This window comes from Phalacrocorax aristotelis, chromosome 6 (genome assembly GCF_949628215.1).
Source record: "Phalacrocorax aristotelis chromosome 6, bGulAri2.1, whole genome shotgun sequence".
Taxonomy (NCBI): domain Eukaryota; kingdom Metazoa; phylum Chordata; class Aves; order Suliformes; family Phalacrocoracidae; genus Phalacrocorax; species Phalacrocorax aristotelis.
The window spans coordinates 7714532-7735559 of NC_134281.1; the positions used below are offsets into that span (position 1 = coordinate 7714532).

At 44.8% G+C, this 21028-nt stretch overlaps 1 protein-coding gene across 7 annotated transcripts in view; it reads right to left on the bottom strand.

Moving 5' to 3' along the window:
- SLC25A26 (solute carrier family 25 member 26) overlaps positions 1-21028 on the bottom strand; it is a 95017-nt gene that overhangs the window by 6887 nt on the left and 67102 nt on the right. For 3 of the 7 annotated variants that reach the window (XM_075095763.1, XM_075095762.1, XM_075095758.1), the window contains 3 exons: positions 13440-13509; positions 5215-5279; positions 3697-3770 (listed from right to left, as the gene is read on the bottom strand). The exons of 1 other annotated variant lie outside the window; for it this stretch is intronic. In XM_075095763.1, coding sequence (XP_074951864.1) covers positions 3697-3770; positions 5215-5279; positions 13440-13509 — 209 coding nt within the window. The remainder of the gene's footprint in view (positions 1-3696; positions 3771-5214; positions 5280-13439; positions 13510-21028) is intronic. 3 more of the 7 variants (XM_075095761.1, XM_075095757.1, XM_075095760.1) reach the window with 2 other exon arrangements.

The following is a 21028-nucleotide window of genomic DNA, read 5'->3' on the forward strand; positions in this document are numbered from 1 at the left end:
AAATGCACACCATCCTTCTCCTGCCAAATTAGGCAGCCCTCATTACAGGAGCAGTGGCAGACATTCATTTACAGAACAGCCCACTCGAGGCACAGCTATTACACGAACAAGGGCAGATAACTGAGTTACGCAGGAGCTGCATCCCTGGCAACCTCTACTACTAACCATCACTTCCAAGAATCCTGGCCCTGCTCCCTCCAGCTTCCCTTCCCCACCTGCCACCCGTGGCCTCTCCACTCCACGCTTCCCCCATGGGTTCACTCCTGCAGGGAGAGCTGAACAGCTCTGGGGCTGCCCCGAATCCGGAGAGCTGAGCTCTGCTGCAGGCCTGGTCCAAACTGGGCCCCGCCTGCCCTCATCAGCAGATGAAGTAATTGGGGGTTTGTTTCTGCTGGCCCCATCAGAAACCCCTCTGGTAGGCACAGGGCTGCTGTCTATTTGTGTTTGCTACCTGTTGGTACAGAGTGCATCGGGCACCCCACCAATCCTCTCCCCCTGCCTGGCTTTTCCCTTTTGCTTAAGCAACTCCCCCAGTTACGGTTCAGATCCGGCACGAAGGGCCGGAGGGCTTCACCCCCACCTTCTCACCACCGACAGCTGCCTGTGAGCGACAGGCAAAGACCAAACATAGGCTTTCAGGTACAGACACATTGCGCTCTCCCCAGCCGTGCAAGGAACAGCTCACAAATCCGGGAATCACATTTAAGTCCCAGGGTGAGGCCTGGCTGCAGGTGTTAAACCCGCACCGCGTACCCCCACAACCATCTGCATGCCCTCCGGGGTGCAGCTCTTCGTGTCAGGGTTCCCAGCCCAGCAATACTAGTCCTGCAATTCCAGCAGCAAAGGTGACATTTTTGGGCCACAACTCAGCAACCAAAAGCAAATTCCTTTTCAGTAGAGACTAACAGGTTAACCACCCTTTGGAAAAGGCACTGCAGGGCCTGGGCACAGCACAGAGGGGCCAGCTCTGAAAAAGGTGCTGCATGCTTGGTCACAAAAAAACCCATTACGCTCCGGACCAAAGAGGTGACCACGCTGAGAGAAAACACCGCTTTTATCTGACCACAGGTTTGCCCTGAGCTCACTCCTGTGGGCAGCTCGTGTTTTGCAAAGCAGTAAGCCCTGGGCACTGCAGCTCTCTCGCCAGTCACATCCGCGCCAGAGAGCAGTGTGGTTCGCGCCTGCCATGCCATGCCCACTCGGACCGGGAAGCCAGGTGAAAATGGCCAGCTCCATTCCCCATCTACACTCAAGCTGGGACAAGCCATCTCACCAGGTTTATCAGTCAAATAACCCTCCTCTTTCTCACCAGCGAGTGGTGAAGCTTCATCCACGGCTTTCAAATGCTACCACCTCCTTCTGTGAAAAGCAGTCGGGCAAGATGTAAACCTGGTTTCATGTGAATTGCTCGTCTACCCTGGTGGCAGGAGCGAAGAGGCACAGAGATCCGCTCACCCCATCCCTATCCTACCTCCTGCTGCAGGCCTGGCTCTCCCCAGACAGAAAGGGATGTGAAATTTCTTGGCATGAAGCAGAGGGATTTACTAGGTGCAGACCAGGAAGCTGAGCCTTGCGCTCTGGTTTTAATAAGGTGGCAATAAGCAATGCGTCTTTCTGCCCTCAGAACTCCTCCTCTTCAACTACGAGATTTATTAGAGGAACCATAAATCATTTCACGTTGCAACTGGCCAAAAAAGCCCGACATTTTTATTGGTTTTGATTAATAGATTTATAATTGGCAGCAGGCATGGCAGCCTCTGCGTTTATTTTTCCCAAGACTTTCTTCCTTTTCCTTGCAGCTGACGCAGCTTGGCCTCCTTTACATGTTACTTTTTCTCCAGATTGCTTATTGTTTTGATTTCAATTGAATTGCGTTCCCTTTGGTCATAGTCCACGGGTACTATCTTTAGGCAGAGTTTAATTTTGGGTTGTTTAGAAAAGGGCACTGATGAAGCACCCTGAAAGGAACACAAACATACATTTGTATTTTCTGCTGTTGGCTGGGGAAAGGGGGAGGTTTCCACAGCCAAATCCATGCCTCTTCACACCCTTCAGAGTTCAACTTCCATCAGGAGCAGACGTGGCCTCACTTCTCCCAGTCCCTTTCAAAACATGCTCTAGAGTCCATCAAGCCACGTAAGACCCAAAACTTATCCAGTGCCACATCACCTCGTCACCTCAAAGAGCAAACCTGAGACAACCCATCTCTGAGCAGTGCCGGGGGGCACAGCTGGACGTCTTCCTGGAACTGGTGTTCAGGAACTTCCTGCAATTTGTTTTGAATTACTTCCCACATGTGCAGAAAGAAGATTGAACTTTTATTAGTTGTGCAAGCAGAGATCAGATGTTAAAACTATCTCCCGCAAAGCTGCAATGTGCATGCTGCTTCGAGCAACAGCTTACAAGTGTTAAAACATCACCCTGAAAGTATCGGCCACATCAAGCGGATTAAAAACCTATGAGAAATTACAATGAAAAGCCCCAAGTAAAGCTTAAAAAACCCCTCCATTTCTCTTGCAAGCCAAGGGCAGGTGGGACAAACCCTACCGAAGGAAGCACAGGCTGAACCTCATGTACTGGAGTTGCTGTTTAAGACATATATTCACTACAAGTGGCCAATAACTGGTACGAGTCATGCACTCAGAGAGGGCAAGGCAGTGTAAATGAAGCAGGTGTCCATAAAAATCAATTATAATTTATAAGCTCGTGATACCTCAAAATGTTCTAAAAACGCTAGCTGAGGACTTTTTGTTCACAACACCGCTGCAAGGTCTCAGTCTCAGGAATGGGTAAAGCGAGAGAGTTAAGAGACTGGATCAACATCACCCCAGACTTCCCTGACCAGCCAGCAGAAAGCCCAGAACCCATCTACACCCTGGTCACCGGAGGAAAGCAGCCAGAGAGCTGCCCTGCAGCTGCTCAGATTTACTCTTTGCACTCAAGCCTGTCTCAGAAAACTTATATTTTCGCAACAACTGCCAGACTGGAGAAATCCAAGCTGGCATGTGCTCAAGCCCAGTCCTGACAAGAGACTCAAAGGACTCGTCAGGCAGCACATGGCTCCCTCCCTTCTGCTTCAGCTGGTCCCTACTGCTGGCACCACACTGGCATCGCGTGCTCCCATCATGCTTCACAGTAAGAACAGTGAGTATAAAGGAACAGAGGAGACCTTGCTGGTGTTTTCAAATCAGTAGGAAATTGCCAGGAGGAGAAAAAGACTGTCCATAAGGGACACGCGGCTCCTATGTTGGCCTTCCCTGATGTCTCAGGAACGGCGATTCACACGCCTCAAGATCAATCTGTACTATTTGCTGCCACCAGACAACGTACATGCATGAAGTTTACATGGATACAACATACAAATGCACACATTCATTAAACACAAAGTCACCAATGCCTCCAAAGCCTAGAGCTAAGCTTAGAGATTGTATGACGGATAAATTCCCAATAACGCCTCGTTTCTGTGCTCTTCTCTGGACATTGCTCACAGGCAGTGCTAAACTGATGACACCAGACCTGCCTGGAGGGACATTCTTGTTCCTAGCTACCCGAGAGCTGCTCCCTGGCCATGTGTGCAACCATTAAATGTTTTTTTCTGTATGACAGAATTTAAATATAAGCAGACCATCCTGCCCTCTCCTGCTCCCCAACACAGAGAACCAACACATGAAATGTGCTTCTGCAGCATGTCCTTACCCCGACAGGCCTTGTGTCCTCCAGATGCCACCGAGGGCGGCCAGAACATTCCCGCTAGCATTGCTGGAACCAGCCTGCACCACAGAAAGAGAGAGATTGGAAACTGATGGCAGAGAGGTTTAATTATTTACTGAGCTCCCTGTCCCCGGTTAGTGCTACTTTACAGCAATTACAGACATCCTAACGATCTCCTTACCTCAGGCACAGGTAAAAGCTCCTCATCTCCAGGAGTAAGGCAAAGGGCAGATGGGAAACCGAAGTGCAGAAGAACAAAAGGATCGCTCCAAGGTCACAGAGCTGGTTAGTTCACAACTGGGTACCCTGTCCTTTCTGCACTACGCTCAGCTCTACATCCAGCAGCTGACACCGCAGTAAGAATTTAATAAAAACACGTTCTCAGAGCACCAACAAGCAACTTTACTGCTTTATTGCAAGAGGATTTACTGGAGATTTACTTAAAAAAACCCATGGAGTAGTGTATTGCATGTGAAAATTGCCTTGAGAGCAAAACAGAGGACAAACAGCAGGTCTACAGACAATTAAATTACATATGTGATCTAGTTAGTGATGACTAATATAAAGACGCTGTCTGAATGGTCTCAGAATACGCCAAAGTACCCTCATTCCCTTACCAACGCTGACCTGGTTACTCAGCACAGCGGCAGACAGAAATGAAACCCAGTTCTTAGAGTTTTATCACCCACATGATCCAAAGGCAAAGAAGCTGCAGCAGGTACTGCACCCAGCAATGAGATACGCAACGCAGCCACATGGTGAGCACAGACGTGCATGACTCGGTTGGGGAGGTACACGTCATCGACAAGGAGCATCTTCGTACTGAGGGACATGAGCAATAGGGTAAAAGCCATCCACAGAAACTCCAGGATGCCTGACCTTTGCCAACACAACAGCTCTTTCAGGGCAGGGAAGGCCGAGAGCTGTTAGCTATGTGGCTGCTTAGCACTGCTCTGGGTTCGGCAAGATCAGGACAGGAACACTAGACTTACTAGCGATTTAACTACTAACTAATCTTACTGATCTTATAAACAATCTTCCTTCTGCTCTGGTCGTCAGATGTAAGCCATCATGACCTCTGCGCCTTAAAATTTTAGGACAGAAAATCCAGTGCCAAGCCCTTCTCAGAAAAGGCACACACACTCAAGCCCAACATTATCAAAAAAACAGAGGAATAAATCCGTGATGGGAAGTTTAACTCTGGGCATCTGACTCTGAGGATTTTTTCCTAAAGGCACCACACATGACTCTGGAAGTCTAGCACAACCACAGGTCCTTCTCAGCTCCTTTGGGAAAGGACCAGGGGAGCAATACAAGGAAAGGAACACAACTATTTCATTAGTTCTGCAAGTGGTACCTGCTCACATCTAATCCTGCCTTCGAGGACAAGAGCAGAAATCGTTATTAAAAGGTGCTGGATTTCATTCTGTAATGACCGTAACAGCAACTCTGGAACTACCCAAGCCATTCACCTGCATGTCTGCTGGCCTCCTTTGCTCTTACCTTTGCCAACATAATTCTTGTCTTTGCTACATCGAGAGGTGTGGTGACTGCAGCTGCAAATCCACCTGAGCAAATTAAAATACCAAACACAAGTGAGACATTGTTGGTTACATATGAATGCCACACTGCCTATAATTCCCATGGCTGTGGTCAACACTACTCCATTATTAATGCCTACAGCATGTTTCCTCATGTCTGAGTCCAGGTACATTTGCTGAAGGTCTGTACATAGAGTGTTTTTTCCTCTGCATTGACTTAAGGAAAACAGCTCTATACTAGTTAACTGTAAATCCAAACATCCCTATTGAGATTACTGTCCTTTTGTTTTGGACTCTGTACATATATGAACATATGACAGTCATAAGGATAATGGATTCCACTTCTGACACCTACGGACCAGTTTGAAAGAAAGAACCTGCTTACTCATTTGCAGAGATTGGAAAATAAGCTTATCACACTGTGCTTTGCCTTGAGAATTAAAACCTTACCATTCAAATGCTAGAAAGATAGAGAGGAAAGATGTTCTGCATCTGAAACACGTGTGCTTCAGGGGCCAGATTATCCACAAGATACAAGCAGACTGAATCTGGACTTCAACTGTTAGACCTGGGACTCTGTTTCAAGGAAAAAAAACAAGCCAGTGTTTGGGCTGGAGCTCATCTCCAGTGAATTAAATCAGCTCCATTTTGGATAACAACAAAGTGAAGCCACCCAATGGTCTTTGGAAATTGTCAGAAGCCTGCTGCCACAAGTGCCACCTTCCTCTCTTGGGCATTTCTATTATCTCTAATCGCTCCCAAACTTTACCCTTGGAACTCATTACTTTCACTTCGTGCAGCCCGCTCAGCTGTGTATTTCCTTCTTAAAGCCAGAAATCTTCAGCTTATCCATCTCCATGGCTCAAGCACAAACGTGTGTGTCTGTCTCCATATTTCAGCCCTGTGGCTACAGCCTGGCCTCTTGTACTATCTAGGGACCAGCTTTGCTGCTTTTTCTCCCAGGATCTTATCCCTTTGCTTTATTTCCCCATCCTAAAATTAACTCTAATCTCTCTCTCCCTCCTCTGTTCACAATATTTCAAGCAAGTAATTCAGGCTGAAGAAGAGCCAAACTGAAGGAAACTTTTAAAATGCAGGAGCAGCCCGGCAGTAAGTGAAGAAAGAAAGGGGAAGAAAGGGGGGGAAGACAAGAGAAATGGACTTGTTCTGAAATCTCTTTCTTCCTCCTGTTTTTTTTCCTCTGGAGCTTGTATAAATCCTGTATCTGCTACAGCAGGGAACAAAGTGACTCCAAAGACTGAAGCCTACACACAGTACCCAGGGAATAAGCTAAAAATAATCTATTTTCTGTTCCAAGTTTTATGGAATGTAGAAAAATTGATCTCTCTGTACTTGGGATGAGAGAGGGGAAAAGCATCTCTTCTGAGATCTGTAAAGTAATGAAAAAAATCCATCTTCCCCACTGGCTTGTGTTTTTACCTGCATATCTCTCTTCCAACCACCTTAGCTTTAACATATTAAACCCCTGCTTTATGTCAGAAAGGAGGTTGGGCCAGCTGGCACCCTACGTTGACTTCTTACAGTTAATTAAGGAATGTCCCATGACAGTTCTGGAGTTGCAGTAAGGCACATGTGCAGTCCCCTGGATCTCAAACAAGAATAGCAGGCAAACCACGTTAGCGAACAGCCCAAAGCGCCTTGTTTAGGAGTAGCTTCTGCTCACGTAAGGTCAGCCCATCCGGTTCACTCTGCCGGAAGCTTTCTAGCAGCGATACCTCACTAAAAAGCAGAAAAATGGGCTGTACTCAAGAAGCAAAAGCAGAAACTATGAGCAAGTTAAAATAAATTCCAGCCCATTTTTGGACCTTCTTTAAGGTCAAAAATCTTTTTATTGTGAGCCAGTTTTTGAGTAAGTGACCCAAAGGCTTTGAGAGAACGGTCTGGATAGAAACTTTGGTACTCATCTTAGCGATGTATTTTTAGAACAGTAAAAATAATCTCCATGGAAAATAGTGGCTTTACAAGCCTGAATGTAGAAGCCCTTCCTTTGCCCACAGACCAAGATAAAATTAAACAGTGAACCACATGGCTCTCAGACCTATATCAAGCAAAAAAATCTCAATGCACCACTCAGCTAGAGAGTTGACAGGAACACTTTAGTCAGACTAACTTAATTCCCTTAGCATATCCCAGTAATTTTTTTATGCATTTGTTCCTAACAGTTTCTTATTGGCAGAAGCTTCAAACTTGGCTGACGGAGTGATTAGAACAAACAGAATTTATCCTGATACGCTGTTCCTAAACTTATCTGAAAGGTTTAATCAAGGCTGATTGGTTTTCATTTTCTCCCCAGCTAACATCTGGATCTTTCAGATGCTTTTGTTATTAACATTTCAATGTTTCTTTTTCCATCACTGGGAAGTATTTGGTACAGATTTACCAATCAATTTAGAATGACAACAGCAACAATAAAATGCTTCATAAGCACAACAAGCAGCAGGATAGCAGCTAAATTAAATGCAAGTTTGTATATGCTTGACAAAAACACAAGATTAAAGCTAGCATTTGTTCGGAACTGCATTTTATTGAAGGCAGTGAGTCTGACAAAATGAATTCTCCTCCAGCCTTAACCCTAAACGTCCACGGTAATATTAGAGCGACCTCTTCAATGTTAGTGCACAGGTATCCAAGAACAGGCTACAGCGCTAGCGAGGTACTGCTCAGTCCCATCTAGTCTAGCTGGGTAAAGGAACTTATTTAACTGTTTCCAATCATCACATTAATAAAACAGATACAAACTAGTACAGCCAAAGTCTACTCATTCAAAATAGGAGGGCTGTGTACTACACTAATACACAGTAAGGCCCAACAGATCTTCAAATCAGTCCCCTAGTCTATTCCTGCTGTCACTGAATTCTCCAAGAGCTGCCACAATAAGGCTGGAGTCCTGCTCAACTAGTCAGCAACCAGGAAAAGAGGGTATCAATGTATCAGGTGGGCAAGAAAGGCCCAGACACATCCAGCCTTACACTCCTAATCATTCCAGCTTCTCTGCAGAGCTGACAGAGGAAAAAGGCACCTTTGCAGGAAGTTGGCACTCAGACAGACTCGCCAACCCATGCCTGGAGAAGGCCCCATTCTCCCCTGCCTTAGAAAGATCTGGTCATGACTTGGGCTCAGCAAGTAGGCATAAAGATGGATTTTCACATGGGAGAAGGCTCTTGGGTTAATACTTCTCATAGAGTGATAAATTCCTCTACTGGGAAAACAAAACTTCACGCAGTAGTGGAAAATTCATCACCTGTCTCCCAAGAAGTTACAATGGCCACTCTGTATTCACACGTCAGCTGAGCAGCTGAATTTCACCATGCTCAGGGTGTTAAACAGAAAATCCCTCTGCTACTCACACTTTCCCAGTGACCAGTTCTTGATGGAAGTGCTAGTGACAGACATCTGCAAAGAATGATTTACCTTTATTTGGCAATAAGAATAAAGAATCTTGAAGACTTAAGATATTCCCCTAGGTTCCTGCTGGCATTTCCTACCCCTTTCAGCTGTCATATGCAAATACAAATTGAGAAGTATCAGAACAGAGTGAAATACTTCACCTGAGAACAATACATAGCCCTAGGTCCTCATGGTAAGGTGACTGCCTGCAGAACTTGCTGCTGCTGCTGCTATAGGAAAATATTTCATGGGTTCTTTGACACACTCCTCAAATAAGATCCTATGAAGGCTAGAAGACAAGTTCATCTTCAGACCCTATATATATTTTTTCTGTACCCTTTTAACTTCTCCTCACCCTTTCTAAAGGGTCCAGGGAACCCTTCTGGCCATCACAGGGGCTCCTCATGATTCTGTGTTTCTGCCGTCTGGCCAGAGCCCTGGCAATCTCTTCTGCAACACCAGCCCAGTTTGGTGGATCAAGCTCATTTCAACAGATACGAAATTGTGCTTGACTAATGTCCTTGTTCAAATTAGCCCACCTTCAGAAAAGAAAACAATCCAGGTTGAGCTGTATTATTACCTGTCTTCATTACTATTTTCTGTACTGATGCCTGAAGGTTACCCAGGACTGGTTCAGGATCGAATCCCAAATCCAGGTTGAAAACCTGAGTCGCACAGGTCCAACACTAAACCTTATAGCATTGTCTTACACTGACTGATTTCCAGGTTAACAGTCTTTTTCAGAACTCTTCAATCTATCAGTTCTTATTTGAACTTTTACTTTATTGATGTCACATTAAATTTTTTTAAAAGGAAGTTTATTCTGGTCCTTTATCACTGTGGGAACAACACCTGCCAATGGCAGAGCAAAGTGACCCAGGAACCTCTTTGGCTTTCAGCAGAAAAACCAAGAGGCAAAGCACTGCTCCTCCCACGTTGTAACCAGTTCAGGGGTAGAAGCACGGTCCAAGCAGACACTGCAGGGAAATCTTGAGAACTACTCAAAAATTTATTCAGAGCTATAGAGTTAAAGAAGCTTTTAGACACAGTGTGTAATCTTGTCAGAGCTGATTAGATCAAAACAAAAGTGATGGGAAGTCTTCCCTGTTAATGTGCAAAAAGCCCTCGTTAGTGCTTTATTATTCACTAGGCTTGTACCTCCACTCCCGGTGACTGTGTCACCACAGAGCATTAATTATTAATGTAAAGACGCACTTCTTTTATGGTAGGGAGAAAGAAGGCATCTTTAACAGAGGCAATTTCCAATCGCGTTAAATGGACACTCAGGTTCTTCGACAAGCTGGAGCTGCCTCACTGCTCCAGGGCAGCACTTTGCTTTCCCAACAGCCGATGCCCAATGCCAGGATTTCCTCGCCACTGGCCCAATTCCATAGAGAGCATACGAAAACCACCCAGACGGTCTTCTGGGACAGCCTGCCCTGGTGTGGTGCAGGGCTGGGGTGCAGTGGTCCAGCCAGGCAGCCTAAGCCTAGAGAAGATTCGAGCATGGGGTGCAACCACAATCATGCCTGGCCTGCCCGCAGCATGGGGACGTGCTTCCCTCCGCTGCCTCCAGCCTGCCAAAGCCTGTGCCCAAATCTGGGCAGGTGTCCAAACAGCTCAGGCACGAGGCAAGGTTTGGTTCAAATGCAACCTCAGGCTTAAAATATCATGTAGATGAACCCTTGGGCTCCTCCCCACCGGCTGCTCAGATATCACCTTCTCTCACTCCCCAACTGCTCCAAACATCTCCTCTACTTAAGACACCCAAGATGATGATAAAGCTAGACAAGGCCTCCAGGGATTAAATTATTAACAGATGAGAGAGAGGATTCCAAATCTCTGATATTTATGCTCATGCCTATTACATTTCTATAAAAAGCCCATGGATAGCATACATACATCTTACGTGTCAGCTCAGCAAGGAAGAGCTGGACCTCTCACTGCACCTTGGCTGAAACTGCTGCCATTTCACAGGCACTGGGGACGGAATTCAATATATTGTTGCTCTTTGTTCTCTCTTCGCCAAATAATCAGTTATGATTTAGCTAGGAACTAACCAACACACAGAGACTCACATATATGTGTGTGTGTGCCATAAGGGAAGCCAAACAGGACTTTTCTTTCAGTTTGTTTCAGCTTATTACCCTGCCCCTCAGGACCTCTAACGTATTTTTAGAAACTATTGAATTCAAGCAAAGAACACAGGAGAAAAGCATGTCTGAGTGATTTCACCATCCCACTACTACCATGGTGGCATTTGACAGCATCTCTGTGTTCAAACGTTGTTTTTTGGATAAACTTCTCCTTTTAAGGTTTTTAACGTAACGATTTTAAATCACTCAGATGCACACAACCATCTGATTTTATTCACAGGGTTCTGGTGAGGTTTTGATTGTTTTGTTTCGGGGTGGAAAGAAAGGGATAGAGAGTTTGGTCTGTTTTTTTCTTCCCTTGTTTGAAGCTATATGTAGGTAGTTAATAAGTTTTAACCATGGAATCCATTCTTCAGAAAGCAGGAAATTATTTTTCCACTGCCCCCATTCAACAAGAAGGCTAAATATTTTCACTGAAACAGAATGGGTGCAGCACTGAATTAGATCAACACAGGGCCTGCCTGTTACATGCCTGTAAAGTGGGGCAATGGAGACAGAAAAGCAAGGTTCTGATCCAGAAAGAGTTGAACCTTGTGAGTTTTGAAGGAGGTCCTCAAAAGAGACATGAAAGAGGAAGGTTAAAATATTGCTGGTGAAAGGGAAGGATTGGGGAAAGAAAGAACAAAGAAGGAGAACCAGGCTGGAGGAAGTGAAGCTGGAAGGATAACCCAGAGAATATATATCATCACCAGTTAAAACATGATCTACAAAATAGCACTCAAGCTCTGGAAAGGTTTATGCTTGGGCAATAGAGCCTATGAAGACAGCCAGGATGAACTGCCTCATCTACCACCACCATGAGCCTGGAAGTCTCTGTGCTGCTCCACAGAGGACCCCGTGTCTCCTTTGGCGCAAAGCGTTTGGTCTCCCCAGCGCCTGCCAAAGGGCAGCGAAGCGTCCACGCGCAACCGTGCCTCTGGAAGCTCCTTCTCCAACATTTCTGCTAGAAAGCGAGCGGACACTACTGAACGCCCATCAAAAGGTAGCCAGTCCAAGCACAACTGGTCAGAATCAAGACATACAGAGAAGGAAATGGAGGCACTGGGCTAAATTTCCAATTGAGGCACCAAATTGGACTCCAGGAAATTACTCCGCAAGGCCTTGGGTAAATCAGATAACCTTTCCAGTTCTCTGAACGCACCTGAACACAGTTTTTGTATCAATCTGACTGTAAAGAAATCAAACAGAGCTAAATTAATGATCCCCTATCACACCTGCAGACGTACAGATTGCATTTTAAAGCATTTTTAGTCTGACAGCTTGCTTTGTTTCAAAACAGAAATGAACGATCTGTTTCAATTACTCTCATTTTGTATGCACTGATTTGATGAAGCCAGTGTAAAATCCAACAGTACACTGAATTTTAAGCAGAATAAAACTCCCTCCCCATCACATAAGCATAGAAAATACAGTGGGATGACACTACAAGAGATCATCTAAAATATCTGCTCTGCCCCAAAATGGAATCAATTCTAGCTAAACCATTCCCTCACAGCTCACATGCCCAATCTACTAAACCGTGTACAGTTACAGCCACGCACCCTCCCTCACTCATGCAGTTACAGCGCCCATCAAAACGAAGCCTCAGTCTCTGCTGGAATTCTGCTGCTATTAATACTTCAATTCCCCTAACAGAGCTTATTTTTTAAAAATCACATACGATGTAATGGCTCTGATTTTGTAAGTCATCAAAGAACAAGCTTTGCTTTTGATAATCTCTATTTCAAGAAATGCTATAATTTCTCTTTAAACAGGATTTATTTTTTCCACATATTCTGTTACTGGTTTGGAATCTCAAAATGTATTTTAGCTCCTCGGGGAAAAGCTCTGGCTATCCATCTCTTCACTACTAATCTGTTTTTTCTATTAAGGCAGTTGAGTTTCTCCTCCCTCAAACTTGTCAGCTATACTGATGAGTCATTAATTGATTTTTTTCCTCTTTTTTTTTTTTCTGTAACAACTACAGTAGGCTAAAATCAAGCAAGAAGCCTACTGAAGAATTCAATTAACTTCTGGCTTGTTTGGTAATAAATAGTGCAGTATTGTATTCTGCCACTCTTTATTCTTCTTCTAGTGTCTGGAGATTGCCCAGATGTTTTGTCCTCCGGGGTTTTTTTTTCTTGCTGCGGAAGGCTTTTGCCTCCGGGCTGTGCAGTGCTAGCCTCTGCTCTCCTGACTCTAGTTAATCTACATGGCTGTCAGAGCTGTCACATGAATGGTGAATCATGGCCTCTCACTGCAATCACTCCAGCCCCTGGGGAAGTGCTCAGACCAGACAGCTGCACAAACCCCCACCCAGGCAAAGTTTCTCCTGGACGAGGATTTTACAAATCAACTTTGAAATAATCGCAAAGCCTGACTGACAGGCCCCTGGTTTTTAAATAACAGAAATTTGTCAAAAACAAATTGGTTGTCTTTCAAACAGACACCCTGTTTGAGTCTTTTTTTTTTTTTAACTTCTCTTTCCTTTGCTGACTTTCCTATTTCCAGACAACAACTGGATCCGTTTTCTTCTAAACAAACTTGAATTACAAAGGAATGTTGTTCTGCTGTACTTAATAGATTTGCACATTTTTCCCTTTCTTCTTTAGTCTTTCCCAGTATAACATATAATCCTTTGCACCTGCAAAAGCTCCACAGACTGCTGACTGCCAAGAATCCACCACGTGACCCTGCTTCCATGACCAGAGATCCTGTATTTAAAGAGAAAGGAAAATAAAAAGTTATTAAATGTTTGAATCTATCTGATCCCCATGTGACTTAACTCCGAGGATGGGAACTTAAGTGAAAAGCTATTTTTGTGGCATTTTTCAGTGATGTAATAAGTGATTTTTCCCAAGGAACTTGTGCACTTGAACGAGCAGATGGAGTGAGAAAGATTCCTGGAACTGAGGAGGGCTTGAAACAAATTGCTTTCAGGGATTTCATATGTATGTATTTAAGCCTGTGGCCATGCAACTTTGCAAATATTTTGTGAATTTATTTTCTTTTTGGCAGATAAAACAGTGCAAAGCAAAACACCGAGCAGGGGGGCGGCATGCAAGAAGCAATATCGGTTCAGCCCAGATGTACCAAACACTCCCAGTTAAAACGACCAATCCCCAGCAAAGCAAGACAGAAGTCCCATTTGCCCCCCCCCTCATTTCTTAAACCAACTGTTCCCCTCACACTCCCCAAAAACCCCCATCGTTAAGAAATTACTCTTATCGCTCCCATTATATCCCAAAGCAGGTGTGTCTCTGTTTTTCACTTGGCGTCATTAGGGACCACACACCCTTCTCCTCTCCACTGCTCCCACACACCATGCTCCAATCCATTTAACTCACAGCATCATTTAAACATGCATGTTTTAAACCACCAACAAGAACAGTGCCTTCTAAAAAAACACCTATCAAGAACCATGTCAAACAGTTTGATGAGTCAGATCAGTATCAGCAAAGGCCAGTGTGTGCTGGGATGGTTTTTGTTATGCCAGCTACGGTCACTTTGTTCTCTCCTCCTCCATCCCGCTCCGTCATCCCTTTCCCATCTCCTGAAATGCTTAACATTGGAAGTTCTCTGGAGCAGAAGTTTCTGGTTTATGTTGTGAGGACCGGTACAGAGCAAAAAGGGATGGGATCTATGGTCTGGAGGCCTATCACAAAGAAATCAGTAATTTTATTTTACAGCTGTAGCACTATCTCATTCTTTTTAAAGCCATATTACTTCTATACCATAAAATTTTCTTGAAAGCAACCCAATAGCTGTGCTAGGCTGAGATATTGCTCTCGGGCTCCTGGTCTGCAGTACAGCCGCTTCCCACCAGGGCACGAGAACTCATTTCACTCATTTGCTGACTCTTCATTTAACATGCTGTCCTTAAGACTCACTTCTTCCAACTTGGCTACTGGTTATATTTCAGTTGAATGTTTTAAAAATCAAACTGTTCAAGCAACAATGGCCAGCCACAATGTTGTTTGGTATCCTGCCATGGCTAAATAGCTGCAGCTCTGCTGTACGAAAGCACTACAGGGATTTCAGTCTCTCTAATGCTAGCCATTCTTTTCCTGGTGTTTTCAGTGTGGGCTTCTATTCTTCTGTCACCCACAGCAGAAACTGATTTTCATCTTAAAAATAAATAAATAGTGATTCATAATTCTTCACTTAGACTCCCTGGACACAGTTTTCTTGCGAGTCAGTCCTGCTGGATGAAGGACAAATGCCTCCTAAGACAAAGGGTGCTACACTCCAACGCATCTAGGTATTGTCAAAGTGTAAATCCCACCTTCAAAACCTATTTCAAAACACTTCAGGTTCTTAAAAAAAATCTCAAACTGAAAGTCAGGGTTTAGAAATTTAACTGCTGGAGCCACTTGATAAAACCAGAATTACTGTATTTTTTAATTAAATATTCTCCAAATCTGGATACATCTACAGCTAAACCTGAGAACTCAGACCAGCAACCTCTGTCAGGCAAAAAACACTATGGAAGATCTGCTGGAGGACTATGAGGAAAACCAGCACATTAACAGACAGACTCATGGCTTTGCCAGAAGCCCAGCCAATTCTCAGTCATGCTGGGATTTTATGATAATGGCATTGTCCAAAGAAGTAGGAAAAGGTCATTCTTATTTGTTGGCATGGAGCTCTGAAATCTAGTTGCTGATGAAGCCTGGCTTCCCAGTACAGTTCTGCACAAAAAGCCTTTGCCAAGCAAGGCAAATGGTAATGAATTCCCATCCATTATGCCTGCAAATTGACAACAGGTATTTGCAACATTCATTCAATACGGAAAATTGTTTAGAAGGGTGGAGCCAGGAACAGTTCAATTAAATTCGGGAAAAGGAGAACTGAGGCTGCAGAACAGGAAGAAAATTCCCCAACAGTGAGGTCTACTGAACAGTGGAGCCAGCCTCCCCGGGGAGGAGAGGAAAGCCCTCTCCTTTCAGTCATTTAAAAATAGACTGGAGAAGGCACTCAAGACTGTACTGTGGGGAATAATCCTGTGCTGGCAAGAGCAGGATGAGATGACTTCATGCATGTCTTTCCATCTCCGATTTTGGTGATTCACCCAGAGCTCCAAACCTGAGCACGCAGAAGAGCAAGAGAGAAGCGTGGCGAGAGGACATCATCCCGGAGGAGCAAGTGTCACATTGGCAAGAGGACTGGCAGGACTCTGGTCCAAATTCTTTCTAACCACACTCACGCTGCAGGCTAAGCTGATGCGCTGAAGGTCACACATATTTTCTCTCATAGCCCACAGAGCCACTAATTGACAGGGCTTTGTGGTAAGCTGGGCTTGTAAGTTCTTCAAAACCACTTGCCTTTGTGCTACACTGAGCGTGGTTTTAATACTGCTAACACAGGGCAAGGCACAGGAGCTATCAGAGGCTTGTAGATGCAGGTAATAACAACATCACTATAAAACCGGGGCCACATTCTCGAAATATTGTGTTTATACACACACCCCCAAAACATCGACTTCGGACAGAATTGCTGGTTATTTGCAGTGATACAGTGCCTAGATCATACTCTGCAGTCCTAAGTGCTGCACAAAATGAGAAGAACCTTCCTTCAGTCACTTCCAGTCAGGGGGATAACAGCGAGAGCTCAGGTCACGCAGAAGACAGGTGTCAGAGGCAGGCTCAGAGCCCAGGGGTCACTGCTCCCTGCCCAGGGCCTCCAAACAAGGCAGAAATGCCTGTGTAACACCTGCAGAAGCCCTGCAATTACACTGCTTTTCCTACACACGCTCTTTCAATATAAAACATAAACCGGGAATAAGCAACACAACTGCAACAACTGGATCGGCCTGGTTTCCCTACCGCCACCACCAAATGGCTCCTACCTGCTTACCCTGTGCTCCTCCTGCAGAAGGCAGCAGGAGATAACGAGACTTTTCCAGGGCAATACCCATTCCCACTAGTATTCACAGCCTAGGAAAGCAAAATGACAAGGAGTGCATTACATGAAAGCAGGCCGCCATGCCAAGCCTGTGTCATGTGTATTCTATTAAGCTGAGGGCTGAATAGAAGACTTTGTTTTCCACTTCAAAGGACCCCATCCCAATCTCCCGCTCTTCCCTTATGAATAACAAATTGGAAATAAATCTTCTGGCTGAAGCGCATGGAAACCCGTACAGTTGGGGACCTCTGCAGCTTCCCAGCTCAATCACATGCTAATTTTTTTTGTAAACACTTTTATGTGATATATATGTAAATCGCACTGTGCATTGCCGCACCGTGTAAAGCAATACAGCGGGTGTGTCCTCAAGGGATGGGACACGGCGGGAAGCCTGAATGCAGAGTTCCAATTATTCACAGGGATAATGTTCGCAGAGAAGGGCCAAGTTTTATACGTGGGCAGAACCTTACTTTTCTTCCTCACAATCCCATTTCATACAGTCCCATAGGCCTGTGTCCTCTGCTTCTCACCACAAACATTATTCAGCTCTTTTAATACTGAGAATACAAAGACACCCCATTTTGCTGGGCAGAAGGCGCACTGGAAAAATCACTCTTAGAATATAACAAAGGCCTTTCGATCTAAAAAACAAGTAAAAAAAAATTACTACCACCTTTAAATATGGGGGGAAGTACATGGTGCCCACAAACATGGGCTCCTCACATATTGAGGACACCTGGCCTCCAGGTGGCCGATAACCTTTGACTAGTTCACACAACTCCTTACCTGTGTATGCCTGTCACCTTTGCTTTACATCTGTGGTAAAAGTTTGGGGTAGAGATCATCTGTCAGCTTTGCATTCCCGATGCAGTCGGCTCTTGGTCTATACTCAGGACACCTAAGCTACGGCGATCCTGGGAAAGTGCAATGCTCCCATTTCTCTCAAACCTGATGACCAGACCAACACCCCAAGCACTGCAGGAAGCATCGCAGAGAATCAGACAACTCTGCCTTGGCCTTGCTATTCTTCAGGCACTAAGAGGCAAGCAGACCTCATGGCATACACTATACTTGAGGCCTGCAGCTGAATAAATATTACAATACACTCCAATGATAAGCATCTGTAGTATTTCTACATACCCCTCTGTTCAAAGCAGTGTTCAACTTCATGATAACAGAGGGGAGAAAAATCTCTCCGAATTAATCACATGGACTTGTGTGCATGTGCAGTCCTGCAGACTGAGGAAAGAAAAGCAATTTTCACGCTTGCCTTTGCTACTAGGTATTCTACTTGCAACGTGGCATTCTGCATGGCTGATCCTTACAGATGCATGGCACATTAGCTACAGGAGAAGCAAAAAATTCATAAGCTGATTGCAGTTTCTATACATAAAGTCAAAAAGTATAGAGCCAAATGTCCTCCCCAGTGAATTTTTATGTGCATATGTACGGCATATGTGCAGTACATGTGTATATTATCTTGCAGGAAACATGCAAGACCAAACATGGGAAAAATTCAACGATCTAAGTTCACTGTTGACATAAACGTTGAGACTCCATTCACACTAATGGGGTTGCACTCACTTAGGCCAGTACCGAATCTGGCCCTAGAATTAAACCCATCCAAATCCTAGATAAATTGAGAGAAAGAGAACAAAAGTTGGCCTACATGCAACAGCATATTTTTCATGTTAAAAGCATTTCATTCCCTTTTTCTCCCTATATAATACTGCATTGATGTCTGTGACCCATTTGGATATAAATCAAAATGGATGTGCTAAAAGCCTGGTTAAAGAATGTGTCTTCCCATGGCAAGGCAGAACATAATATGCCAGCTTCACTCAGTTTCTACAGCACAAAGGGCCATATATGTGTCTGGGGGGAAAAAAGGCACTTCTGAAAAATGACTTCAAAGTTAGGATGGCTTTCCTTGACCATCTGCACTGCTACTACCTGCTAAAAAATTTGTGCTTCCTGCAGGCTTGTGTGAATAAACTACATGTAAGAACTACAGGAGTCTTCAAAGGTTCTTCAGCGAGAAGTAAGTGTCCGAATCAAACAGTGAATGCTTCACATTGATGACTTCTGTATTCTACCAAACATCCCCAGACATCATTGGCAAGCTCAGTGACTTCTAGAGAACCTCTTGTGGTCCAGGCATGACCAAGAGCACCACAGTCTGGCTCTGTATCTACAGACTGCGTGAGTCTGTTTCACTTCTGCCGTTTTAAATGCTGCATTGATGATCTGAGACTATCAAACTTTCTCAAACATGTCTGCAGTGCTGTAAGGATTGCATTTGTTTCTTTCTCTTTGATGCAGATGGCGTACAGCATTCCTTTGACTGTGCTTCAAGACTGTGTGAATGACACTTACTGTGACACTAATAAAGCGAGGGCTGTTTGCTGAACAGCTGTTGGGTACATTGTTCTTTTGTGAGAAAAATGCAGCCGTTATGCTAACGGCATGCACACGCCACATTGGCCGCAAGTTACATCATGCCTCGAAACACTGCCGTGGAAATCTGTTTTCCTGATACAGCACCTAAGCAAATGGCAGACACGTTAGCGTTATTTAACGATTAGGACTTAATCCCTAAATCAGCCCGATCGTTACTCAAAGAAGGAGAAAGGTATGGTAGAACACTTACTACACTGCCTGCAAGGAAATGGGTTTAAAGCTGGGCCTGGGTTTCATTTACTCTCAGCTTATATGCAGCTGAGCACAGCAGAAAAGAAATACTAGACTGCTTCTCCAGGAAAGAAGGAAAGCTGTCACCTACCTATAGAGCAGGGAAAGCCATTTTAGGCCCAGTTTGGCTACATTCCTCTATTTTCTACTTACCCTGTTAAACGGCAACAGATTTGATTGTAAATTTTAGGAGGGAAATAGCATGTGGTTTATTGTTTCAATGGTGGAGTTATAAACACGTATTACTGCCGAGAACCCCAGATGCCTGGGCAGAAGCATTCTGTAAACCTTTCATTCTTATTAACTCCAAAAATCAGGTGCAATGAGCTCCAACCAAGAGCAGAGTCCTCACCCTCCACAGAACCCACCAAGCAGTCTTTGCACTGCATGCTTCAAGGTATATCTCAAAGGTGTATCTGCATTGACACCTACAAGCAAGGCTGAGCCCACCCTCAAACCACCCACCCTCAAACCAGACTTGTTCACACACTATACTGCTTATACCAGCCCCCAGAAGTTGAGCTCTCCGAGAGGAAGAACCAGCAGAACCAAGCAAATGAGTACACATGCCAATGCCTTCACGTAGCTCTACAGTCCAGTCCACTGGCAGTTTTTCCAAGCTCTCTTCCTCTCAATGCAAGTGCCTCGTGCCTGGGCTGGCAGCTGAACCTGGACAGAAAACACCTTCTGCTATTGCTCAGCCTCACAGGGAAACAGCTGGACTCTCCCCATACTCTTCACTGCAATGCCCTGCTTGTTTCACACTGTGGAAATGTGCCTGTGTGTACTCTTCAAACCATTCTTTCCTCCTGAAGCCACCAAAGCATTCCTCTACTTGTTCAGCATCTTACACCACTATCACATGCCACCACAGTCATTACAGCTCCCCGTCTCTAGCAATTGCCTCTGAAGGTCCAACAAAATCTCTCCCTTTGTAAAACACCTGGTAATTTGTGAGACTTACAGATTTGAGAAAATTATCATACTGCTAAAGCCAGTGACAAAAAAAAAAACAAACATGTGGGCTCACTACAGCTGCAGAAAGTCTAAGAGCTTTAGGTTTTGCCCAGAACCAAGACAAAGAGGGAAATCCTGGCTCCACTTAGTGTCAGAAAAGCCAGAACATCACCTTGAGCATGGTCAGTCCAACATTTTTATCTTTCCTTGCAGGTCACAGGCCAGCAGAGCAGCACAGTCTGTACCAGCCCTCCCAGAGAGGCTGCGTGTGCAAGAGCAGGACTTGCTGGCACACACAGTCTGCAGGGTGAAGTCATCCTGACCCTGACGTTATGAAGTTTTAGTAACGTCCAAGTGTCTCATCTCAGAATCGGACATGTCAAATGAAAAAGACAAAAGGTTACCAGAATAGTAGGTTTGCTCTCCCTGCTTAAAAAAACAACCAACCAAACAAAAACCCCCTTATTTTTCAAGTCCACTCATTTGAGACCTATGTCCTCCTGTCCCACCTCTTCCTTCCCTCCTCACTGGCTACCAGAGCCTTTTCTCCAGACATACAATACATTTGGTCCATAAAGAGAGCATTCTCCATGTACAGCTGCATTGGAGTAACTCTCAGAGGCTCTGAAGCGCAGCCAACATGCGGAAATATAAAACCCAAGAGGACTGAGTCTTGTTTCA